Genomic DNA, 27,846 nt, shown 5'->3' with positions numbered 1-27,846 from the left:
GAGGAAAGCAAACTACTGGATATAGAGTTCAAAACCATACTTATAAGGTTTTTCAAGAATTTTTTAGAAACTGCTGATAAATTTAGTGAGACCCTCAAGAAATCTAATGAGACCCTCAAGGTTATGAAAAAGGACCAACTAGAAATTAAGCATACACTGACTGAAATAAAGAATATTATACAGAGTTCCAACAGCAGACTAGAGGATCACAAGAATAAAGTCAAAGATTTGAAATATGAAGAAGAAAAAAACACCCAACTGGAAAAACAAAAAGAAAAAAGAATCCAAAAATATGAAGATAGTGTAAGGAGCCTCTGGGACAACTTCAAGCATACCAACATCCGAATTATGGGGGTGCCAGAAGAAGAGAGAGAGAGCAAAATATTGAACACCTATTTGAAGAAATAATGACAGAAAACTTCCCCTACCCGGTGAAAGAAATAGACTTACAAGTCCAGGAAGCGCAGAGAACCCCAAACAAAAGGAATCCAAAGAGGACCACACCAAGACACATCATAATTAAAATGCCAAGAGCAAAAGACAAAGAGACAATCTTAAAAGCAGTAAGAGAAAAACAGTCAGTTACCTACAAGGGAGTACCCATACGACTGTCAGCTGATTTCTCAACAGAAACCATGCAGGCCAGAAGGGAATGGCAAGAAATATTCAAAGTGATGAATACCAAGAACCTACAACCAAGATTACTTTACCCAGCAAAGCTATCATTCAGAATTGAAGGTCAGATAAAGAGCTTCACAGATAAGAAAAAGCTAAAGGAGTTCATCAACACCAAACCAGTATTATATGAAATGCTGAAAGGTATCCTTTAAGAAGAGGAAGAAGAAGAAAAAGGTAAAGATACAAATTATGAACAACAAATACACATCAACAAGTGAATCTAAAAATCAAGTGAATAAATAATCTGATGAACAGAATAAACTGGTGAATATAATAGAATCAGGGGCATAGAAAGGAAGTAGACTGACTATTCTCGGGGCTGTGGGAAGAGACTGGACAAAAATCGTACACCTATGAATGAGGACGGGGGGGGGGGCGGTAAGGGCAGAGGGTGGGATGGGAACTGGGTGGAGGGGAGCTATGGGGGGGAAAAATAGGAACAACTGTAATAATTTAAACAATAAAGATTTAATTTTTAAAAAAATAAAAAATATCTACGCTAATAATAGACAAACATGGTAACTGACCGTACCTTCGCTATGCCTGCCATTGGCTGATCAGAGCGATATGCAAATTAACTGCCAACAAAGAGAGCAGCTAATTTGCATACTGCAGGCAGGGTGGGACAGAGCGAGCCGCCATCCAGGCCCCCGTGTGCGACCTGGGGGCGGGGGCTCAGGCAAAGTGATCACTGATTGCTTCACCTGAGCCCTGCCCACCCGCCGGGGACGGGGCCCACTCCCGTGTGTGACCCGGGGGTGGGTGGGGGCTCAGGCGAGGTGATCGGCATCGCTTGCCTTCGCCTGAGCCCTGTCCACCTGCCGGGGACACGGGGCCCACCGAGAGAGAGAGAGAGAGAGAGAGACGGAATTTGGCACCCCGCATCCCTCCCTGATCGACCACTGTGATTCCAAGCCAGCAAGGGCTGCCTTCAGGCCGCAGCTCCAGGTCCCTCACCCACACCCCAGGCCCGAGAGCACAGTGCTGGGCAGGGGCACCCAGGGGTTCGGGAATGCAGCGCGAGGGGCCGGCACGACATGGGGGGGCTGTGTTTACACTGCCAAGTTCCCCACTTCTGGCCTGGCCCGCACATCCCTCCTCCTTCCCCTCAGAGGCCCAGCTCCTGCCTACATGCTTGCTGGGCAGGCCCAACTGCACCGGGGAGTGAGCCATGGCGATCCGGATGGCCACTTCCTGGGATCGGACGGCCGGACCACAGCGATTCATGAGGGCGATGAGGCCCATGGGGCATGCGCAGCCCTTGGGCGGCAGGGGTGGCCGGCCAAGCCGAGTCTGGCTTCAGTGGGGCCAGTGGGAGCTCGAGGCCACTCCAACCCCCACAGGTCCTGGGTGGATGGTGACTCAGTGGAGAGTGGTGTCTCCATGCATGGTGCCCAGGGGTGGCTGTGAGCTGCTGCAACCCCGCCCCACACTTCAGGGAGGGGGAGATGGCTCGCAGCCACCAGCACCCTAGGCTGCACTGCCTGTGCCTCAGCCTGCCAGGTTGGCAGGGTCCAGAGCAGGTGAGCTGCTCCCTTCCCCCAGTGGTAGAACAGGGAGGAGAGCGCTGGGTACAGGGAGGGGACCTCAGCTGGGATCCTCCTGGTGTGGGGAAGGGGCCCAGCCTGGGCCCGGTGGGGAGCTTAGGAAGTCTGGCTAAGCAGGCGCTGGTTCATACCAACTCTTACTCTGCCATCTTCTTCCAGCTCTTCAAGCTAGCCCCCCTGCCCCACCTGTCCGGGGGAACGGGCTCTGGGTGACCTCCCCGAGTTCAGACTGTGGACCCAGAGACCTCAAGGAAGAGTGCCTGGCCAGGCCTGGGCAGGGGCCGGTGCAGAACTACCAGGGCAGAGTTGCTTCGGTGTCTTGGTGAAGTCTGCAACTGACCCAAGGAGGAAAGCTGAGAGGGGAAAGGCCGGGAGGCATGAATTGCCAGCACTTTAGCCACTTGAAAACAGCTCCACTTGGAATGTGAGGTGGTTGTATGTTCAGCTGAAAAGTGAGGGGGCTGAACTCCACCATCGCTGGGCTCCTGTCAGTCCGAGGCCCAAGCGTCCACCATGACAAGGAAAGAACAGAGTGAGGGGCCCGGAGGAAGGGAAGACAATTGAAGAAAACCATGTCTAGACTTTCCCCAGCCCTCTCCTTCTTTCTGCTGCCTACAAGAGCCCCAGGCCCAGCCACAGTTCTGTCTCTACCTTTTAGTCCCCTATTCTCCAACCACAGAGGAAAGAAATAAGGAAGGAGTCTGTGCTGCCTTCAGAAAGTATCTATATACCTGATCGGCCAGCTGCCTTCCACAGAGGGAGGCCAGACTGCGGCTTAGGCCCGCTCCCCACAGGGACATCAGTAGGACATCATGTGAGGGCTCCCAGACTGTTAGAGGGGGCAGGCTGGGCTGAGGGATGCCCCCTGAGTGCACAAATTTTTGTGCACCAGGCCTCTAGTATTTAAACTATTAAAGAAATGAACTCTGTCAAACATCTCTCCACATCAAAAAGTTCAGGCTCACATGGCCTCCCAATGTGTAAATATCCAAATAAAAACTTATAATTCTAAATAAAATATGTTAGAGAAGAGAAAGTAAGAGAACACTCATCAGTGTATTTTAGGAGACTGGCAAAATCTTGACACTAAACACAAAGGAATGTCATGAGAAGGAAAGTTATAAGTCAACCTCACTTGTGTAACAATGCAAGAATTTCACAAAAAGCACAAGTAGGTAGAATCTAATAATACAAGACAGAGTATTATACCATGATCAAGTTGCATTTTCTCCCCCCAAATACAAGTAGGTATGTTATTAGAAAATCAATAAGTTTATCATATTAATAAAAAATAAAAATTTAAAGATGAAAATAGTCTTAAAATTATACTCATGATTTAAAAACAACTTTAAGCAAAATAAGAAAAGATTTCCTTAACATATAAAAGGGTTTCTATGAAAACATATAGCATGTTTAATGGTGAAATGTAAAAAGTTCTGCCTTTTGCAATGGAAACAAAGGAAGAATGTCCATAATCATTATTTCTACTTAATGTTATACTGGAAATCTCTGCTATAGTGACAAGGAAAAGAAATAAATGGTGCAAGGAATCAAAAGAAACAAAGCTGTCATTATTTACTGATGATGTGATTATCTATACAGAAAATCCAATAGACTCAGATTAATAATTAATCGATAGTTTACAAAAATTGATGGACTTAATCATTTTATAAAAACCAATTTTATTCATCTATAACCAGCAACCAATACATACAAAATAGTTTAAAAAATAGTATTATAATAGCATTTTAAAAATATCAAGCATCTAAGAATAGTTCTAACAACTTTTTATATTAAGAAATATGCCAATTCATGATTTGGCAGATTTAATATTAATGCAAATGGCCAGGGAGAGCAAAGAAACTCTTAAAGAACACAAGAAGCCGAAACCGGTTTGGCTCAGTGGATAGAGCGTCGGCCTGCAGACTGAAAGGTCCCAGGTTTGATTCCGGTCAAGGGCATGTACCTGGGTTGCGGGCACATCCCCAGTGGGAGATGTGCAGGAGGCAGCTGATCAATGTTTCTCTCTCATCGATGTTTCTAGCTCTCTATCTCTTTCCCTTCCTCTCCGTAAAAAATCAATAAAATATATTTAAAAAAAACACACAAGAAGGGCTGTCCTATCAATTAGTAACTTATTATCACAGTGTGTAAATAAGGCAGTCTGTTATTTGATTAAGAATCTACAAGCAGGCCAAAGGAAGAGGGCAGGGACCCACATAAACCTGTGCATAAATGAATATCTGGTACATGACAGAGGGAACAAGAGTCTTTTCTGTAAGGGGTACTAAGACAATTGGTATGGAAAAAATAATGTGAAAATCTACTTCACACCATTAAAAAAACACCTTTCAGGGATCAGAGACAGGACCGGTCAGCGTTTAGGAGTTAATGCAGGAGGAGGCTCACACCTGGACTAGAGGATTCCTTAAACAATACAGAGTGACTACTACCCACAGAAACATTCATACATGTGACTGTGAAATGGATGACTTCTTTTTGTAATTTCACCACTGGGCGAGTAAAACTTTAAGTCATAGATCAAGGAAGAGTTTCAGAGAAACACAAATGAAGAACTAACATGCAGAGCATACAAATAACTACATAGTGCCCATAGCCATGAGGCACTGGCCCCAGTCGTTCCTCCTTTTTCCTGTAGTCAGCACACATTTGCAGCCAGGTAGCTCTAGCAGCTCATTTTGAGCCTACAGATTTGGGGAGTCTGACAGGCTTCTCTCATCTTGTCTTGTCCCTATTCCTTTCAGTCCAAGCTGGCAATGTTTCTGCCCTTAGGACAATCTCAAAACCTTTCTGAGTCTCCTATGTATACCTGGGGTCCACATTATCAGACAAGAGGTCCTCCACAGATTTCTCCTGGATTATACCATCCAGTCCTGGCCTCTGCTGAGACGAGTCACACGCCTCATCTCTTCAGCAAAGGCTATCGAACACATCCTCAATCTCTTCTCCTGGGCACACTTTTCAAAAAACGAATCTTCTAATATCAGCGTCTTCAGCAATCTGTACAGGCCACATATTTCCTGGACCATCAGTACCTAAATATTATCCCTAGGTCTATGTAAGGTTGAAAATACTCTTTTCTGAAAGCATTCAACCTGGAAAATGAGGTCTAAGTAAAGATGTTGGGTAAGTTAATACACATTTTAAAATGCCACAGAAAGGGTACCTGAAAGCCGATAATAAGCTCCTAAGAATTTTCTTGCAATAAAACCTCAGGGAGGGCAGCTACTGAGGAGCAGCAGCCATAGCTCTGCGCTACACCATGGCCATGGGCCTTAAGAAGGGCAAGGTGACCAAGAACGTGAGCAAGCTGAGGCACAGCCGCCGCTGCCGCGGGCGCCTCACTAAGCACACCAAGTTTGTGCAGGACACGATCCGAGAGGTGTGTGGCTTTGCCCCCTATGTACGGGGAGTCATGGAGCTGCTCAAGGTCTCTAAGGACAAGAGGGCCCTGAAATTCATCAAGAAAAGGGTGGGAACACACATCCGCGCCAAGAGAAAGAGAGAGGAGCTGAGCTGTCCTTGTAGCCATGAGGAAGGCAGCAGCCAAGGACTGAGCCCCACCCCGTCTGTGTAATAAAACCTGCTCAGGAAAAACAAAACAAAACAAAAAAAACTTCAGGGAAGTTACATTCTGAAGCAAGTTTTGTACGTGTGTCATCTGACATTTTTGATAATCCACTCAGTGTGTGAATGAGTGCAGCTCTGAGTAGAGCACGTGGTAGGTAGTCCTTTAGGCGGCAGGCTGGTTGGCAGAATGAGTATGTGGGCATCTTGCTGGCACGGCCAACTTGTGTTAAAGAGAAGAGAACCCTGCCTCCTGAGGTGCTGATACCATCAGACAGAGATGCCGCATGGACAGTCCCCACTGTGCCCATTGCCCGGGGGCCGCATGTGAGAGGGAAGCGCTCTGCCCCATGAGACAGTGCTCTCAACTAGGACGTTAATGCACTTCACCGCTTGCAGACAAGGGGGTGATAACTAACGAGATGAGGAACTGCATGTTCCTGACCCAACGGAACTAAATGTCCTGTAAAGAACTGGGATGGCTAGTCTGCTGTTGGTTGTGAGTGACACACAATCCAGGGAATGTATATGCATTTTAATTATGAAAGTAAGAGTCAAATCTTGTAATGTTTCTATTGAAAGACAAAGTAAATTATATCAGGTGATTCAAACATATTTTATTCTCCAAAGAATGTCTACTAGTATAAAACAGCCTCACTTTCTTAAATTGGAAAAACCTTTTAGGAGTGTTAGGTCAGTAGAGGAAAAAAACACACACAAAAAAACACTTTCCAGAATGTGCACTTTGCAAAACAAAAAAAATCAAAACTTGATCCTTTATTAAACGGAAAGCATACTAGTATTTAGCAAATACTAAAATGTATTATCAGTCATAGTTTATGGAAATTTTGCAAAGGAAAATAACCTTGGTTGAATCAAATGTAAATGTTCACTCCCTAAAGGAATGTGCTACACTGTCCACACTTCCTGGCTTTAATCCCTTCTGCCAAGTCTGTCCAGCTGCACCCTCAGACTGAAGGACAGAAGTTTCAGGGTAAAGTACCTGAAAGATCTTTTGGAGCCAAACAGAGGTGCAACTATAATTCTGTCTAGTAAGTCTCTCCAAGCTCGACTGAACATGTTAAATATTAAACTGTGCACTCAAACACTAGAACAAGACAGACTTACAGAAGCCTGGTACCATCCCCATTTCATAAGCAGACTTCCAAAGAGGATGCAGAGACTAAAGGAAGGGTGTGTGTGTGAGTGCTGGTGCATCTATGTGTGTAACCTGCACCCTCATAACTATAAGACTCTATGTATATACACATGTGAAAGCCTTTATAGAATTTATCAAGTGAGACAGTACTTATTTCCTTCTCCTAGTATTAGGTATTGTCTAATTTTGTACTGTAAATATATATACTCAAAATATTAAAAACAATAAAAATTAGTTTTAGTTTTAAAATGCTTATGTATTAATTTTCAAAACTCGAATCATTTTTTCCCCTGTTAATTTGATAAAGGAGAAAGTGCCAAGTCTCTTTATTATTTTACTGAAGGAAAAAATTTGAGACATCGCATAGAAATAAAACATTTCTTCCAATGGCTTCTACCAGTGAAGGGAGAGGCCCAGATAAGAGCAGGACAGAGTTCTCCCTGGGCCTTCTGCTTCAGACGTGACATCACATAACATTGCAAAACAGATACAAGCAGCAGCAATGAAGAGAAACAAGATTAATGAAAGAATAAAAAACACCTGGAATTCCCAAGAAAAGCAGTTTGTTCCAGAAATGAGTACAGGAGATGCTGGCAGTTGGAAGAGAGTGTGAGTGTGTGTGGCGGGGGTAACAGTTCTGTGTACAGAGCCCCAGGGACAAACTACAGCTCCACTGCTATGATATAAGTCAATGAAAGAGACATTCCTATAGATAAACTTTTAGAGATACCAGTCTGTAAATAAAGATATGCCTTTCTCTCCAAATGCTTGTATGTTGTGCCTAATACTGGTACACGTTTAGTTCACTCTTTGATACAGAATACAGCTATTCTGGGTTCATACTTTATGCATGATTTATTAGGGCTTAATTGCTCATTCATATGAAAATTTCAATCATATATATTTAGGGTATCTATTAAAAATATTCTTTGTGGAAATATTTTTTTTATTTTTTTTATTTTTCGCTAAAAGTATTACAAAGTGTATTACATAAGTGTCCTTTTTTCCCCCCCCGCCCTTGACAGACCCCTGCCCTCCCTTACCCCCCAGTGTCTTATGTCCATTAGTTATGGTTATATGGATGCATACCAGTCCTTCGGTTGATCTCTTAATCCCCTCCCAACCTCCCCCCCAACCCTCCCTGGCCTTCCCACTGCAGTTTGACAATCAGTTTGAGGCAGCTCTGCCTCTGTATCTATTATTGTTCAAAAGTTTGTAATGGTCTTTATTATCCATGAATGAGTGAGATCATGTGGTATTTTTCCTTCATTGACTGGCTTATTTCACTTAGCATAATGCTCTCCAGTTCCATCCATACTGTTGCAAATGGTAAGAATTCCTTCTTTTTTACAGCAGCATAGTATTCCATCGTGTAGATGTACCACAGCTTTCTAATCCATTCATCTACTGATGGGCACTTAGGCTGTTTCCAGATCTTAGCTATGGTGAATTGTGCTGCTATGAACATCGGGGTGCATATATCCTTTCTGATTGGTGTTTCTGGTTTCTTGGGATATATTCCTAGAAGTGGGATCACAGGGTCAAATGGGAGTTCCATTTCCAATTTTTTGAGGAACCTCCATACTGCCTTCCATAGTGGCTGCACCAGTCTGCATTCCCACCAGCAGTGCACAAGTGTTCCTTTTTCTCCACAACCTCTCCAGCACTTGTCGTTTGTTGATTTGTTGATGATGGCCATTCTGACAGGTGTGAGATGGTACCTCATTGTTGTTTTGATTTGCATCTCTCGGATGATTAGTGACTTTGAGCATGTTTTCATATGTCTCTTGGCTTTCTGAATGTCCTCTTTTGAAAGGTGTCTATTTAGATCCTTGGCCCATTTTTTGATTGGATTGTTTATCTTCTTTTTGTTAAGTTGTATGAGTTCCCTATAAATTTTGGAGATTAAGCCCTTATCAGATATGACGTTGGCAAATATGTTTTCCCACGAGGTGGGTTTTCTTGTTGTTTTGTTGATGGTTTCTTTTGCTGTGCAGAAGCTTTTTATTTTGATGTAGTCCCATTTGTTCAGTTTCTCTTTAGTTTCAACTGCCCTAGGAGCTGTATCAGTGAAGAAATTGTTTTGGCATATGTCTGAGATTTTGCTGCCTTTGTATTCTTCTAGAATTTTTATGGTTTCCTGTCGTACATTTAAGTCCTTTATCCATTTTGAGTTTATTCTTGTGTATGGTGTAAGTTGGTGGTCTAGTTTCATTTTCTTGCATATATCTGTCCAATTTTCCCAACACCATTTATTGAAGAGACTATCTTGGCTCCATTGTATGTTCATGCCTCCTTTGTCAAAAATTAATTGAGCATATTGGTTCAGTGTGGAAATATTTTTAAATGGACTTATCTACATTTGTTATAAATATTAGTCTTTAAATTAAAGACAATCTAATATTAACTATTTATATCCCAATCTCGAGTTAGATGGGTTATCATTTTGAAAAATTGTTCATATTAGAAGACTGCCTTACTCAGTATTTTATCTAACTTGACAGGTATATTAAATGGTCTGTGAAATATAGATAACTTTAAAATGTCAATGATTGCACTGGACCGAAGAGCACTGGAAATAAAAAGTCTACCAGCAATAAGCAAATACTATTTTGCTGGATTCAGATTTATGTTTATATCACCCAATTATTGAAGATTATATTATCAATACATTTATATAGGATAAAGCATCAGATTTCTAGACTATTCTAACAAAACTGACTTTGCCCCCTCCCAGTATGACTTCCTACAGGATTCCTCAGGATTCACCAGAGTTACTGAGCTTTGTGTGAAAATTACTTTCACAATGAGAAACAGATGTTAATAAACTCATATTCAATGAAACTAGACATTTGTTTTACCTTAATTCTTCAACCTACCTGATGGGAATGATGTAGGAAAAGAGGAGGAGGAACCGAAAAAGATTGCGGTACCATGGGCCTACAAAGCCTTGTAAGGTTACCATAACAACCGAGAGAGCAACCAACGCCAAAAACAGCGCTTTGGTCAGCTGATTGAGTTCAAGGTCCAACAAACCAACCTGAAAGAAAAACATGGAATTAAGACATAAACATAATGCTCCTAACATTACACATCTGAATACATGACAGTTCTGATATCCATAAATTTTCCTTTGCATTGGCCTATAGTATTGGGCGTTTGAGAAAGGCTTGAGAACCAGGCAGAGGGAGAAGGGATTCCTCAGGATGCCTAGTGGAGGCTGATTCTAATGCTGGCTCTGCTACCTGGCTGGCTAACCTTGGGCAAGCTGTAAAATGGGGTTATCACAGTGTCTTCCTCAGGTTTACACGAGACATGAACAGCTCCTGGTTAGAGGGTAAGCCTACATACATGTTATTACTAGTATACTCTGTCATTATTATTAAAAACTTGGATTTGAATCTCTGCTTACTAATTGTGTGATCTTGGGGAATGTGCTTACACTCTTTAAGCCCCATTTTCCTTGTCTCTAAACTGGTGCTACCTATATACTACCTGGAGAAGCCCAGCATGGGGGCTTCTGGCATGGCCCTGTGCTCACTCATGCCGTGTATGACTCGAACGGAAACTGAATTCGTATCAGGCTATCATCTATCTGCCAACTGAGTTTCTCTTGAATCTGGTACAAATTTTGAAAGAGAATAATTAAAAAAGAAAACGATTGCCAAAACTTTTATAAAATAAATTAAATACTGTAATTCTCAATGGGCTAATTGTTAACTTGTTTTTATTTTGTAGTACTTTTTGAAATCCACAATTTTGGCCAATAAAAAGCTAGCCTTTCCTACATTTTATGTATTTAGTTTATATCTGTTTGAATTAATATTTGCCACAAACTCTCATGAGAACATTAAACCTGTAGTTAGAGAGAAAACACAAAACTTTGTCAGAAAATCCATTAAGTGTAGCTGTGAAGAAAATTCATTACAAAAATAAATGGAAATGTCTACTATATTTTTTTGCTAAACTCTAAGGTCATGAAAAATGAGTAAATTGTGAGATTTTACCCACAAGAAACAGCCAATCTAGTAGGAAAAATAAGATGAACACCTGTAATAAATACTATAAAAGAGAATTACAAAATAGAAAGCTTTCTTCTCTAACCAAGCTTATAGATTCACTTCTTATCGCTCACAGCCAGCACTGCTGTTGGTTAGCACTCCATTGCTTTAAAAAAAAAAAGGGTAGAAACAATGAAAATGACAACTGGGACCGGGATATGAAAGACGTTTGTCCACAGTATAGGTTCTACTACCACTGCACGGTCTGCAGGGAGGTCTGGGAGCAGCTGGAATTTCTGCAAGGTGGGTTTGGAGTATGCAGGCCCCGCCCCTGCAAGGACCCATCCTGCTGCAGGCCCCTCCCCCTCCAGACGCAGGAATAAAGCCCAAGGCCTGTGAAATGTGGTCTCATCTGGTCACTTAATATACAGACTCCTAATTCAGGAGGCAGAAGAAAACCTAGCTGCCAGTTCTATATGGAGTATCTATGGCATCTGCGTGTGACAGGAGACGAGGCCCTTCTCCAAGCATCCAGCAGAAAAGCACACGGCTCCTTGGGTCACCTGCTCAGCACCTCCGGGCGCAGCTACAGAGCCACCAGGCCTGCCTTCTCCCTGGGACCAATGGCTGGAGGGACCTGCAGGCTCTGGGCTGGGGCTTCCCGCAGGGCTGCCATGGCTGTGCTTCCCTTGAGAACCAGGCAGCTGAAGACCTGCCTGATTTATCAGCTCCATTTAAAAAGCAGCACAACGAGGACAAATATCTTGCAATTTCCGCTCCTTCAACTACTACATAGTTTATGCTTGAATTATTGAGAAAAATAGGGTTTTGGATTAAAATGAAGAAAAATTAAGCCAGGGAAGTAGAGCATGTTTCAAAGCCCAGCTCCTTTAGCTGTGACAAAGGCGGCCTAAGTCTCAGGCTCGCTGAGGGTCAGATGAAGTCATTATTCATTCAGTCAGGGAAAAAAGACTCAATTACCTCAACCTAAAGATGCTATCAATGAATGCAAAGTGCATATTTTACTCTATTCATCCAAATCCCATTAAAAAGTGAAAGGAATGATTTAATCTGGCCTTCCAGAGTTGGTCTTTTTTGTAATAAAATAAAGAATCTCTGTCTTGCAAAATGTATATGCACTACCTCACACTTTCAAGAAGACTGGAAAAGCAGGGACAAAACAGTCAGGAATGGACCAAAGTTTCCTCTGAAAGCGCACACACAGGATGAGAGTCTGAAAGCAGGCCACTGCAAGCCGACATGCAGAAACTCCAGCGTGAACACCTTTCTCATTGACGGGGCGTCAGTGTGTCCTCTTCACCCGCCACCTTGGAGGAAAGCAGTAAGTTCCGCAGAGCAAAGTTCCGCAGAGCAAAGCCCCGCTTCCCACTGGCAGGCTGTTCTGAACTGTGGCGATTCTTCCTGGCAAATAACTGTAACCAAGCTATAGCATATTGCGTGAGCTTGGCTTTTCTTGCCAATTCTAACAATGGTGAGAAGAAAAGATACATTTCAACTTATTTTTTTAAAAGTCCACTTTCAATTAATAGTTAATTTTTTATACTCCTCTAAAACACCTTTAAAAGTTTCTTCAACTCTAAAATGCAACCTGGACTCTTAGAAACTATTCAATATAAACTAGTTAACATATAAAGTTATAGATTCTGTAAAAAAGGTGATGACTTGGGTTTTCATGTGACTCTGAAAAATTTCCTGGGACATGGAACAGACCAGATACCTTTTGCTCTGACTGCAAAGACTTTTCACCCATGAAATAAATTAATATCTCTTGAAGTAATTATGACTATGTAAGAAAAGGTAAATTAAGTACACTGGGAAGTAATTTTCAATATTTATTGTAACTTCCTATATTAGTAAAGCAAAATTTCTTCTACTTGTCATAATATTTATTTTATTTGAAACAACTGTGATAACAAAATTAAATACGCTACTGGAAATTTTAATCTCTAAGGGAAAATTTGTGCATAATGTCTAAGACACCACAATGGTTCTGCGAAGGGGCTGTTCTAGGATAATGAACACAATAATTGCCTGTATAATCTAAAATGCCGCTAATGGCAGCGATCACAAATCCACTTAGCTCCTCTTTAATTTATGTACCAAGTTTTAAACAGCTAATGGTGCTCAGGAAAATAATGGTTTATACCAACAATAAAGGGTAAATACGGTATTCTCCTGCTTAATCAAGTAAAGATCAGCCCGTTTTTTAATGCACGTGTGGACGAATGAGAACCCACCTTATCTCTATGACACAGCACCACTCCAATCCATCTTGGCGTTGAACCTCGTCCTGCTACCAAGTCCCTAAGAAATCAATGTGCACACCAAACCAGAACCAAGTCTCATGTGATAAAAACTTCCCCAAACTCCTATCTAGAACAAAGGCATACATACCACTAGCTGCTGATCATATGGTATTAATATCACATACTTTTACCATTCTCTTAAAACTCACACTTATTTGTTACATGGGAATATTTTAGAATAGCAAAATAATAAGATGCAAAATGTCAAAAGGCCGATTGCAACTCTTGTAGAAAGGCAAATATTACTTTGTCTTATATTTTCCCTGTAAATACAATATAATTTGAAAAATAGAAAAGCCTCCAATCTCACAGTTAACTCACGCAAGACGACCGCACACAGAAAGAAGGACAGCTTTATAATGAAAGACGACTGGGGAAAATAACACCGTTCCTAAGGCTGCTATCTTTCAGCAGGTGAGCGTCTCGGCCAGCCCACTGGCTCCTGTTGTGCAGAATTTGGACTGTGACTCCAAGAGTGACATAGGGCTACACTACAACCCAACTGAAATTCCTAATAAAAAGCTCACCCCTTTCAAATACCTTTGAAGCAAATCAGCCCTATATTTTCCACTTTTAGTAGAATCTTAAGAAACAACAAAATAATTTGCAGACCTTCATTAGTACTTCAAATGCCAAACAACTGAAACTCATACACTAAATCTAACTACTAAATCTTGTAGCAATCATTTTTTCCATTTTCCAGTTTAAATGAAAAGTATTCATTTTTTAAAAAAGTGATGCTACATGTCCTTTTTTCGCTTCTTGAGTTTACTTATTTATTCCTTTTTGGATATGAACAACTAAGTGTCAAGTGCTGTGACACCTGCAGGCCGGCCCACACGGTAGATGTGTCTGAGCTATTACCGTTTACCGCCTCAGTGATCTGCGAAATAAGAAGCATTTCTTTGAGCCATTCTAGTCTATTGGCTCAATAATCTGTGCTTTAAAAGCTCCCTAAGTAAATATCAGTATGACAATTCTTAATGTTACAATATATCACCTTAATTTTTTAAAACAGAAATCTATATTTACACAATAAACATTTTAAAGTCCATTTTGAAAGAATATTTCTTATCCTACATTTTTAATTACCAACAAATTTTGCCAGACTATTCTACATTCAACATTTAAGGTTTTTCCCTTGCTTACTACATAGTTATTACTTACAATGTTTTCCTTAAACATTTAATTAACATTTTTAAGAAATGGAGTTGTTATATTTTTATATAAACAAAAGGTATTACTGCAAGGCTTAGCTACTCAATAGGAAGTAAAACTACTTTCCATATCAATGTGAGAAACTTAAAGAGGAGACAGGAAACTCAAAGTAAAGCCCTGGGCTACTTTACACAAATGTGGAGCTGATCAACTCCAAGCTTATTTAGGACAATGACTATTGTCAGACCACTTGGTCAGCTGGTCTACAATAAACATGATGTCCAAGGGTGAAGTTACTCCCCAAATCCAAACATACTACTTGCTAAGTTTGAAGGGGGCTTCATGAATGCAGAATGAGGCTATCTTCTCAAACTGCTGACCTTCTAGATCATTTGAGAAATTTCAATACTGGCCTTCGCATTTCCTACGACACATATCCACTCAATAGAATACTTCCCATAACTGTCAAAAATTCCATAAAATAGACATTTCTATGAAAATATGTCTATGAAGGGCAATCTGTCATGCCAGTTACTGTGACAGCCCCTCTGTCATGTTAGAACCTTTATTAAAGTGCAACCAATATATAAAAAGTCATTCAATTTAAAGCAATTTTTTTGTTTAGTAATTATTATTATTTCAAATATTCTCAACTGTGACACATCAAAGCCATATTTAAAACAAAAATAAGTATGCACAAATATATAAAACAATCTGGAAACTATTTGGAAATTTAATTTGTATTCTATGTACACAAATTACATTAAAACCCAGCACTTAATATTAAGAAAATCCCACGATTTTCTAACATATAGTAGTCCTGATCTTATTTTACAAAAGTACACAGCTTACTTGAAAATCATAGATATAAAGGAGACCAAACCATACAAAATCATTATCATTCCAACACTACAGTGAATACAATTTGTGTACTCTACTGTCATGTTTCATATTAGCATTTTGTTGCCATTGTTATAGTAACATTTCTTGGGGGGGTGGGGGCGGCGGGGAGCCAAGGCAAAGGTTTGGTATGCTGTGGCTTAGCCAGCAGAGGGCGCTCAAGTTTGATGCTTCTTTTTTCTGAATTCTGAAAATGTGCTTTTGGTGAAAGCAGAACTTATATCTAATTCCACCAATTCAGTATAGTTAACACATGTTTTGTTTGTTTTTAAAGGAGTAACCCTAAGTATCTATTTTATCATGCAGAAGTCAAGACAGAACTTTTAGACTTTAATATGGATTATGTATGGGGGGAATTCCCTGAATAAAAACTACTATCATATAAGGAAGCATATTTAAAGATATGACATCCAAAATAGTGTAGGCAGTCAGCACAGTTACATAGTGCTAATGCTCTTTGAAGACTTCTGAAGTTGATAAAACTGTAACAACAGCTTCTCTTAAAGGTTTCAAGATCTTGCATATACTATATATCTACCTTATTGTCTTAACAATGTAGGAAGCTATCCATTTTAAATGGTTTTGCCAAGACCACCCACTAATTTAAAATAATTACTTCACTAATCTAAGCTATCCACTGACACCAGAAACCTCAACATTCAACATCATTCATATAAGTGAAATTTGAAGCCAGACATTTGGATTTCAATGTAATCCAATTACATAAACAATTTATTTTGGTAACTTTATATTTATTTGAACAGATCTTGAGTCCTTACTACGTAAAATGCCCTTGCTACGGTGCGTGGACGGCAGCACGCCTCTGCCCCAGTGCAGCCAGAGATCAGACTGCTTTGTGCTGCTCCAGACTCTGGGGACTCTCATAGCCACAGGACATGAAAAATAGCTTTTCCTAATAATTCCTCTAAGTGGTACTGATATTTTTAAAGAAAGGCTTTTATTAGGAGCCTTAACATTTTTAACAGATGCAGTAAGAAAGGGAAGACCATACTTCCTGTGAAATCGCTGGCGGACGGGCCGTGTCACCTCTCATTTCCTAGTCGTTTCAGTGTCCACACAGCAGAGATTGCACTAGCGAGCACACTTTTCTTCTGGGAGGTACGTGCCTCTTTATTTTCTCCTGAATGTAGCAAGTCTCTTATTTTAAATATTGTGTGTGAGTGTTTTAGAAACACCCTTAAAATATTCATTTAATGAAAACAAAACCTATTACCGACTGGAAAACAATCTTGTATTTTTATGTACATTAATAACACCACTACTAAAATCTGGGGTCTGTTAGTACTTGTTAAGGAAATTACTAACTACACAGCCAGGGCGTTGAACGCCATCCACCCTGGAATTCCAGGGCAGAGTGACTCCAGGGAATCCTCTGACTCTTTTCAAAGAGCTAAAAAAGTATTCCCTATCTTTTGTTATCTAGAAAGTGAGGTTCTGAAGGAATTATTCCTGTGAGTGACTTAGAACAGTTGCAGCACAGATGATGGGAGAGGCTGGGACATGGAAGAGGAACAGTCTCTCTCACAAAAAGCGAGTGTGTGGCCATCACCACCACAGGAGAGGCAGAGGACATGGCCGGAGCAGCCAGGCACTAGCCTGGCCCCTTTGCCCAGAGCCTCCTGGGACATGGCATAGAAAGTGCTGTTTTTAACAGGGAAATTGCATGGAACAAGGGTACCACCTTTCCACCTGCTTAGTTAGTTCCCTCATAAAATTTTGGAAAAGGGAATGGCTAAGTTTTTACTAGTAAACCATTAATTTACAATATAACTTTAATTTCCAGCCCTAGATTCTTTTTGTAAGAGGTCATGATACAGATGAGTTTCTATAATAGTCAGAAATCTGTTTGGTGATTAATTTCAAAATGCCACCATCTAAATTCTAACTTTGGCATACCAACAAATATAAGGTATTTATTTAATGGTTTATGGAATTTACTCAGGGGTAGCTAACATTGTTTTTATGTAATAGATGCTAGAAAGTCTGGTTTTATTAAGGACTACTTGAGTCAAATATTAAGCATAGCATCATGAAGCCACTAATTCTAAGTCACAGTATCTTGGGGTGGGGTGGTGACAATTAGCAGGAAAATTCCGCAACGCATAAATGCCCTGGTATGGTGGGTTTAGTTCCGCATGTTCTCACATCCCTGCAGGCACCCCGGCCCCCCTCCTCCTGGCTCTGCAAGCTGCACTGGACCCAGAAGCTGCCCTCACCCCCACCCGCTATGTGTCACAAAGGCTATGCTGGTGTGCAGTAATGTGTCACCATCTCTTTCAGCATTCCATGCCTTATTGAGTAAATATGTGGGAATTTATGGACCATTTAAGGTCTTCACCCCCATCTTCTGATATCTGGCACCTATCACTACATAAAACCACTCGATAGTGTTTTTAAATCAAGAGTCATTAGCTGACGTGACAAGATCTATTACTAAGATATTCACTGGAATCCACATTATAGTCACTAGTCACTGAAGTCGTGAAACTCCCTTGTAACGAAATGTACATTACCTATTTCTGATTATATTAGAAGCATGTGGACATCCATGAATGCTGACCAGGGTTTGGAACACCTCAGAATTAGTTATCTTGAACAAAGTGACATGGTCCTGTCCGTTTTGCTGTCCCACCCACACGTTAGCACAACCAGCTGCTGACCAAAGGTAATCACAATAAACATTTTAACGTTTAAGGCAGCTGAGCAGAATGGCAGAAAAGAGAATGAAGGAAACTTTGAATCAATGTTAGTGTTCAAAATCTATGGTTCTCATGATTTGCATGCTTTTGTTTTCAAACAAAACTGAAATTTAGCAGCTTTCCTGAAAAATGTAAATGATAAGTGTAATAGGGTTGAATAAACTTTTCATCTTGCTTTTTATTATTAAAACTATCTATTAAGAGGTTTATTACTGGTATCATGGCAAAGTGTAACACTATTTTAAGCCATCTAAAATTTTTGTGTTACTTTATGTCTTCAAAGTCATTTTATGAACCATTTCATACTTAATGGCTTGTAAGCAATCCCAAGAGTTGGGAATTGCTTAAAAGTTGCACAGATTGACAGATAAAGTGAAAAGGTCTATATTAATTTCCAAATAAAGAAATGCGTGGCGTGGTATCTCCCGATGATTATACTCTGAAGTACCAATTAGAACGCATCAGAAACTAGAGCAAGTTGACACTCTGCAATAAAGCAAATCATTTCCAGTTGGAGGGGCAGAAAATGTTAATATGCAATGTTCAAGACTACAAGAATCTTTGTAAAAGGAAGTAGCTAATAAGGTTTAATGATGCATGTCAGGAAGCCACAGTATGTAGGGAAACACAGCTGGCTTCATTTTGTAAACTATTTGATATACACATCTTTCTAGTTCGCGATTATCAGCTGTGCCAGTGCCACAGGGGACAGTTTAGCCTCAAATCAGGGTATTCTTCTTGTTCTCTAAATTACAAGTAAAATACATTAATATGCTGCTATAGGCTAGTGCCCGACTAAAGCGGATCCGCTTACGAAATCGTCTGTAACATCGCGCAGAGACGACCTTCCAGCCTAAATGGGCCACTGAGTGCTGGAACCCTTAAAACAAATCATAGAGTAGACAAAATACTTGGATTTAGTGAATTAATAACCTTCACAAACGGTCACCATCTTTCATACCATGTTTATTAAAACACAAATTAACTTAACATGCTTCTACTGAGAAGCCCCCAGCCAACCGTTTCCTTTTCTGGGGTACACACATGCAGGCACGAGGACCCCACTCCCAAGGCAGCATGCAAGCTGCTCATGTCGTCTCAGTGAGGAGCGACTGGATGTGCAGGTGACAGCAATTAGCAGCAGATGACAGAAGCACTGAATCTGCACCAGATGGCAGCTAAGGGTCATTGGAAGCTAGCAAACCTTCCACAAGGAAACCCTGTGTTAGGCAACTATCACACTCAAAAGCTCTTAGACACAAATTAATTATTCAGCCACCAGAAGACAACTGCTGGGTCACAACACTAATATCAAAATGCTGTTAAAGCACTTGGAGGGCACTTATTCCAAATGTAATTACACATGCTGGCTGAGAAAAGAAGCATGCCGCTGAATGGCACAAAGGTTGCCCTAAACTAGAAGAGCTAAAATTCTAGTAATTAGGGAACTGTCTTATGGCAAAATATACTCAACAGGTTATACCTCTGGATTAACGTTGTTCATCTGCCAGGAAAATGCTTCAGACAAACACAAATAAAGGCATAACGAATTCACTTTCATAAGATGATTCCCACAACAATAACTCACATAAAATGGCTTCAATTTTGGTTTAAATTGTTATAACTGATTCATTTCTGACCCCCTAGGACCTAGGAACATCCACCCCAATGCCTTCATACTTTACAAAGTGCATCTGTATGACTTCTGTTACTGGACCTGTGTGTCGTGTTGCCACCACAGGGCCTGCCCTCCTAGTTTCTGCCTCCCGCTGCACCCTAGCCTCCTGGCCCACGCAGCCCCACTAATGTGTCCTGGACAAGATCTATTTTCATTCCCACAACTAGACTGTGGGCTGCATTTCCCATTTCCCTCTCCCTCTGGCCCTGTGTTGACGACTCAGTGTGGGCTCTCAGGTTACCTGGACCTTCCTGAGCTACGCTCACCACTCACACAGTAACTGCTCATTTAAATGCCTCTTGCTATCATTCTTGTTACTGGTGTGATAAAAACATAGATACTTCTCCTCCGATCTGGTTTCTACCTTTACTTTTTGTTCTCACCTATGTTCAAGTCTGAGCAAAGCCTTTGGGGAACCCATCCAGCTGCAGATGCAACCCCAATCCAGCTCCTCTGGTAAGTACAGATTTTTCGCACAGAAAGGACTTTGCAGACAATTGCAGACGAAGGTTCAGATGCACACCTGTGTGTGGACAAGACTCAAGGATGGACTTTCAACACTGCTATGGGCCACTGGGTATCCACAGAGGGAAAATTGGGAATTGTCTCATCTTCACATCAAACACAAAACCCATCTTTGATTATAATAAAAAATGTTTACAGATGTTCAACTGAGGAAATCCCACATATTTTCATAGAGAGCTACTGGGAAAGGTAAATAATAAAACTTCTATAAGATAAGAGAGTACTGCCATGACCTAGGGGAGAGAAATATTTCTTAAATCAGAAAAAGAAAAGATAAACTGAATTATATTAGGCCTAAGAACTGCTATTCACCAAGACACATGAAGACAGTGAGAAGCCAGCAACAGAGTGTGGGAAGTAATACCCATGTACCACAAAGTGCTCGTGTTAGGATCTACAAAGACTCCTACAGAACAGTAAGAAAAGGACTCACGGTCCAATGGGAAAATGGGCAACAGATACAGGCAGGCAGTGCTCAGACCAAGGCCCAGGCAGCCAATGACATGGGAAGGAATACTGACCCCATTGGTGGTCAGGAGGTGAAAACAGGAGGCACTACTCAGATGTTAATGCTTTTCAAACAACCAACACCACCAGTGTGGACAAGGTCACAGAGGAAGTTGAATTCTCTTATACCACTGGGAAGAGTGAACTCTGGGATGACATAAATCGATATAAACGTATCACATGACCCAGCATTTCCCTGCTGAGTACTCAGGTGACAGAAGTGCGTGCCTGTATGACATTATACAGAGCAGGACAACCCCTAACAGCAAGAAGCTGGCAAGGACCCAGAGACCTGTCCACTGTAGAGTGAGTGCCTCACACAGTGAGGTTGATCCACTTGATGGAATAGTGCACAGACGTGAAAATGAACAAAGTACCATGACCCGCAACAATATGAACAGCGTCACACATGCAGACTACTGCACAAAACAAGCCAAGTGCTAAAGAATACATATTATGTTAAGTGTATTTGTGTGAACTTCCTGACCTGCTATGGAGACAGTGGCTCCCTGCAGGTGGGCGGTCAAGGAGGGTTGTGGGGAGCTGGGAAAGTGTGTTCTGACCAGGCAAGATCCCGAATTGTGCTCACTTTGTGATGACTGGCTGTGCTGTGCACTTTGTGTTAAGTGTGCAAATTCAGCAAAACATTTTTAAAATAAAAACATTAGGTATTATTCTTGTTCTTAAGCAAAATTCAAGAACTGACCAAACGCTCCCTAGTTGAATGGGGAGCATGGCTCAACTTACACTGCTCTCTGGCTCCGCATCCAGTGTTAGCAACATGATATGAGGAGGAAGATTATTCTAGAGAAGTGGTTCTCAACCTTCTGGCCCTTTAAATACAGTTCCTCATGTTGTGACCCAACCATAAAATTATTTTTGTTGCTACTTCATAACTGTAATGTTGCTACTGTTATGAATCGTAATGTAAATATCTGATATGCAGGATGGTCTTAGGCGACCCCTGTGAAAGGGTCGTTCGACCCCCAAAGGGGTCGCGACCCACAGGTTGAGAAAAATTAAGTAGATATAAAACTGGATAAGAAGTCTTAAAAGCTGCTCAATAAAGGGCATTTCTGAAACTTCAGAAATGAGAAGCTGATTAAATAATATACACGATAATCTATGATTATAATAAAAATGTTTATAGATGTTAAACTGAGGAAATCCTATACATTTTCATCTGTGACAACAACCTGTCAGCTGAGGGCATCACCCGAGCTGCTCAAGTCCATAGGAGAGACCAGCAATGTAGAAGGTAGAAGCTCCCATGAGCTGTTCCACTGGGAGAGGTGAAGTACCTAGAAAAACACCTGCAGAGTGGCAGACAAATGTCACAAAGAAAAAGGTCTGGCAGCAGTTGTCTGCATGCAGCACACCCCTCACTGTTTCTGTTGGGTGTCTTCTGGGAGGGGGACTGAGAACAAAGTAAAGGTTGAATTTCACCCTCTAAATTTCTAAATTACTGGGATGTACTAAACCCAGAGGTTGTTCCTTTCATTTATGGATCCTGGAAAACTTTTGCTGACCCTTTAACCCAGGGAGGTCATTACTTCAAAGACCCTCTTGGCAAATTCTTTTATTGGCCCCAGTTTAAAAAGCCAGAGTCTTCTTATAATGGAGCTCCCTACTCCAAGTCTAATAAAAATCCGCCCTGCTCTTGCCTGGCACTCTCCCTCACCCACCGGGTTCAAGACCAACCACTTCAACCTCTTTCCCACCAGCCCTTCACTACCCCCTGCACTCCTCTTCTCCCGCCATCATCTGTGTCTTCACTGTGCTGAACCTCATGCAGGAAATCCATGTTCACCAAATGGGTGAAAGAGTATCACCTCAGTACCCAGGATCTTCTCTGGAGAAGCGAAGGACGAACTTACACTCAATCCATCAGTACAAAACATGACTTATGTGGAAGCTGATATCCAATGTTAGAAATACAAAAACCACTCTGCATTAATAACTCAACCTGCATACAACAACCAGATTAACCAGGACGTTAGACAGACAGTGAACAGAAGCAGGCAGGACAACAGAATGGCCAACAAACCCCCACTGGATCCTGAAAATCTACTACTGTAGCATTAACAAAATTACAAAATGCACACTCCACACTTCTTGAACTACTTATGTTCATTTTAAGGGGGAAAATAATTAAACTGCTCTATTTACTCTTAAAACTTAGACACAGAATATCTTCCCTGAGCAATGCATGTCTCACTTTATAAAATTGTGTGTGATCGTGAGCCATCTTCCCTTAATGCTCTACCCTCAGTGTTCACTGGGAAACAACCTGTGTCTACAACCCTGTACATTATACAGCCTTAAAATGATTCAAATGTGCATTAAATGAAGTAGTGCAAATAACATGGATACTTCAAAATGTCCACAAGAACCCATTTCTTTTTAGTTAAATTAGCAACCATTAATTATTTTTAAAATTGTTAGGATTCTTTACCCCAAAAACTGTAGTTTCAGAGTATATTTCAAATAAGGATTGAATAATAATTAAAAACTGTGAGGAAAGTCTGCAATTTGAATTCTTCTTAAATCTGGTATATATTCCACAGCAACCTGAGCTGACTGCTAACCAGTTCATTGCACCCCCACCCTCCTGAACTGAGGCTGCTGCAATGCCATCACATTTATCCAGAGTGAGGGCAAATGCATCATCTGAGAGTGAAATTAAACCTTGGGAGCAGTCATTTTTCTTTATATTGTTTGGAATTAAAAACGTATTAAATTGATCCATTATGAAAATTCTGTTCTCTATATTGTGTGTTTCAGACCATGTCTGTATCTTAAGGCTATGAAACAATTTTTGTAATTGTAATAAAAAAACAAATTATTGACTTTAACTTAAGAAAATTGTTGCTTGAATGACTAAATACCCAACCTAAACAAAATAAATCCTTCTCTAAATTGTTGCGTAGAGAAGTTGCTCATTTCCACAGGTTAATGAACTTTTATGTGGAAATGTTACATTTGTCTTTTTCTAGCTCTGATTTTTATATGTGTATTTGGTGATGGAGTGTCCACAATGCAGCTGGGCAATTCCATGCTTCTAGGTAACAACATCAGTGATCAACATTACTGTAGTGAAGAACACTTTTGATTTCATATCAGTGCCAACAACAGTGTTCACAGAAGTCTACCTGTGCAGCTTAGAAGATATGACTTGAGTTCTGGGCCTAGCTTCCTAAATCTGTTCATTTGCTCTGAAGTCACTTAATTTGGAACATTAAAAAAAACAACCAACTATCCTTATTGCCAGCAGAGCAAGTCACACCTAAGATAAATCATTACTTATTACAGATTTGGTATGTGCAAACATAAGGGAAGAGAAAGAAGAGAGCATGTCTGTGAGGAACGCCCCTGTTGATTATAATCTCTTTGATGACAGTGTTTTCTTCTGCTCCCTGAGCAGCAGAGGAGGCGAAAGGCACTGACACTCAGGCAGGTTCGCTGCGATTACGAGGCAGACTGAGAGGGCAGAGACACAGGGTCACTGGAGGGAGATGGTGTCACCATGTGGAATGAACCCTAGGCACTTGCATCCGTCCAGAGCTTTCTGGAAAGACAAGGGTCCCTTGGCAAGCACACCTATTATGCTGACACAGTCATCTGAGACCACAGATGTGCAAAAAATAAAACACACTGCTTGCAGGTAAAATGTTATGCTCTGCACTCGAGGAGATTCAGAGCTCTTTTGGTCATACTTTCTCCTAAATCAGTTAAAGGCAAATAGTCATCTCAAGGCTCTTTTGGGGTGCTGATTTACATAGTTAATGTGTCTTTCATTGGTCTCTCAATGACTGACTCATCTGTTCACTAAATCAGCACTTACTGCACACCTAATGTGTTTGCCTTAACACTATAAGCTTTGGATGAAATCTACAAAATGAACAAACATGGTTTTAGCCCTCAAGAAGTGAAATAAAAATAAAATCACCAGAGAATAATTTGTTGAATGTGTCCACATCTTTCTATCTAAACACAGTACACACATATGTGCCTGAGCAGTGTGGTCCAGGCATCAAAGAGGGCACAGCCCAGGTGGGGAAAGGGGGACGGTGGAGCCATGCCCAGTGAGGAAGGAAACAGGCTAGGGTGGTCTGGCCCAGGTGCTGGAGCTCAGGAGGAAGGAGGTGCAGGCTGGTACGTGCAGGGATCGGTTGAGTAAAGACATTAAGGGTAATGGTAACCATGTTTCTCACTGTCAGGGAAGAGAATTACAACACGGAAAGACTACAAGACTAGAAGAAATGCTATGGATGTGAATTGGAACTGAAAGTGTGTCTGAACTCATGATGTCTAATACACATAAATATAAAATAAATATAGACCTAAAAGGTGTGTATGCATACCCATCCAATCACTCACCCATCCATCCATCCATTCCTTTCACTCACCAACCCCTCTGTCTATCTGTCTGTCCATCTATCCATCCATCCACCCACTCTCTCACACACCTATCCATTCCTTCCATTAATTTTTCCACCCATCCATCCATCCCATCTGATCCATCCATTTATCATCTATTCACTTTTTTTAAAATTTTTATTTATTTTTTTGATAAAAGTATTACAAAGGGTATTACATATGTGTCCTTTCCGCCTCGCCCCCGCCCTTGACAATCCCCTGCCCTCCCTTACCCCCCAGTGTCTTATGTCCATTAGTTACGCTTATATGCATGCATACAAGTCCTTCGGTTGATCTCTTACTCCCCTCCCTCCTGCCCCCCAACCCTCTCTGGCCTTCCCACTGCAGTTTGACAATCAGTTTGAGGCAGCTCTGCCTCTGTATCTATTATTGTTCAAAAGTTTGTAATGGTCCTTATTATCCATGAATGAGTGAGATCATGTGGTATTTTTCCTTCATTGACTGGCTTATTTCACTTAGCATAATGCTCTCCAGTTCCATCCATGCTGTTGCAAATGGTAAGAGTTCCTTCTTTTTTACAGCAGCATAGTATTCCATTGTGTAGATGTACCACAGTTTTCTAATCCATTCATCTACTGATGGGCACTTAGGCTGTTTCCAGATCTTAGCTATGGTGAATTGTGCTGCTATGAACATATGGGTGCACATATCCTTTCTGATTGGTGTTTCTGGTTTCTTGGGATATATTCCTAGAAGTGGGATCACAGGGTCAAATGGGAGTTCCATTTCATCCATCCACTTTTTATCCATTCACCCACCCATCTACCCACTCATCCATCCATCCATCCATCCATCCATCCACCCATCCATCCACCCATCCACCCACCCACCTACCCATCCATCCACCCACCTACCCATCCATCCACCCAACTCATTCACCCACCCAACTCATCCATCTATCCATCCATCCATCCATCCCCTCAGTCTGTCCACTGTGTGGGCTTGGGAACATATCTGAACATTAATGAGCACACCCAGCTCCCAGATCCTGACTTCTAAATACCATGCTCTGCTGATTAAAGGAAGGCAGGGTTGATCCAGGGCTGGGGCAAAGAATATAAGATGAGTCTAGAACATCTTGTTGTGACAGAAAGAGCAAGACATATTTTTAAAAGAAGGATGATGGGTTTACAATAATGGGACACAGCTTCCAGGTTGAAGAGACTCCCACAGGCCAAAGAAGGGCCAATACGAGCATCAATCAAACATTGTAACATAATAACCCCGTGAACAAATAGAAAACCTCAAGTCACACACATGACAATGCAGGAAGTGCCTGTAGCATGTGGAGCAGCAAGCGCTCAATCAATGTGCTCCTTGCTGTGTCCGCACCCTGTGCTCTACACCACTAGACACTAGACCACCCATAGTATCCAGGACAACATCTCTCATTCAATTTGTATTACAGACATGGCCATCTCCCTGACAAAGACTACACATAGCTTACGTGTGAATAAGGATTACTTATATCCTGTTAGCTCCCAATTTAAACTGTGTCTGAGGAGCTGGGGACACAGGGATGAATAAGGCACAGCTCCTGCCTCCAGAGAGTTTAAAAGCTTGAGGGAGAGGCAGACAGATAAATGAGCAGTTATCCTGGGTTTACTCAGATAACACTGAGATGAATAATCTTTATGGTAAAAAGCTTACACTTTAGAGGAAGAGACAGACAGACAGACCACCAATTATCTAGTTACACCTCCCCTCAGTGCTCAGGAGGAGCACAGGTTGTGCTGGGGCTGCCACAAGAGGGCTGACCAAATGGGATCATGAAGCCCGGTGCTAAGAAGCAGACGCAAGCCTGCAGGGCGAAGCATGGAGTAATGGATGTGCGACTCAGGATGCACACCTGGAGGAGGTGATAGCAGAGGCTTGGTCTTTCGGTGTTTGTCATGAGAGCAGAAGGAATCCCTGAACTAACCTAGGCACTGTTTTGTAAACGTGGCACAGGGGATGATGCAGAGTATGAGGACAGAGGGAGCTGGGGGAGAGCAGCTGTTGGAGCTGCCTGGGTGGAAATGATGTCAGCCAGACAGAGGCTGCGGATAGAGAGGCGGTAGGTGGATCTGAGAGACGTAACGGTCAGTGCTGTGACAGATTGGAGAAGCCCTGACCATGACGGTGGAACTGCAAACAAGTCACCATCCTGACTGTGGAAAACCAGAACAGTTAGAAAAAGGGTCCCGATGGAGGAGACAGCCAAGCAAGGCCTGAGAGAGCTGGGGACACGTGTGGATGCTGAACATCATGTTTGCTGAATCCTATTGGACAAGGAAGCAGGTCACCAGCGAGGGTGTAGGTGAGCACTCCATGCAGAAGAGAAGTGAAGCGATCAGCACTGACGCCCTGCAGTGTGGCCGGTGAGGACCACTGGAGCCAGGTGCTCCAGGAAGCAGCACCCAGGGGTGCTGGCCACTTGTGTAGCAAATGTTTATGCAAGTGGATATTTTAAATGCACCTGTTTTTAAGATCCTAGTTCCTGCCAAAGAAACCACTATGAAAAACTGACTGGCCACTTAGGCAGTGACTGCATTCTCAATGTTCTATGAACATTTTTATGGGTCTGTATAAAACATTTTAAATCCTTAAAAGTGCTAGGGTGAAACCTTCTTATACAT

At 41.6% G+C, this 27,846-nt stretch overlaps 1 protein-coding gene and 1 pseudogene across 4 annotated transcripts in view; one reads left to right on the top strand and one right to left on the bottom strand.

Moving 5' to 3' along the window:
- ATP9B (ATPase phospholipid transporting 9B (putative)) overlaps positions 1 to 27,846 on the bottom strand; it is a 148,924-nt gene that overhangs the window by 41,357 nt on the left and 79,721 nt on the right. For all 4 annotated transcript variants that reach the window (XM_070420485.1, XM_070420486.1, XM_070420487.1 and 1 more), the window contains one exon: positions 9,852 to 10,012. In XM_070420485.1, the coding sequence (XP_070276586.1) occupies positions 9,852 to 10,012 (161 nt within the window). The remainder of the gene's footprint in view (positions 1 to 9,851; positions 10,013 to 27,846) is intronic.
- LOC139014596 (large ribosomal subunit protein eL36-like) lies at positions 5,497 to 5,803 on the top strand (annotated as a pseudogene).

Source organism: Myotis yumanensis, unplaced genomic scaffold (assembly GCF_028538775.1).
Source record: "Myotis yumanensis isolate MYYU_CA2020_CCGP unplaced genomic scaffold, mMyoYum1.0.hap1 SCAF_7, whole genome shotgun sequence".
Classification (NCBI taxonomy): Eukaryota; Metazoa; Chordata; class Mammalia; order Chiroptera; family Vespertilionidae; genus Myotis; species Myotis yumanensis.
Note: the sequence above shows the minus strand (reverse complement) of the source record. Positions and strands in the feature narration are given on the sequence as shown.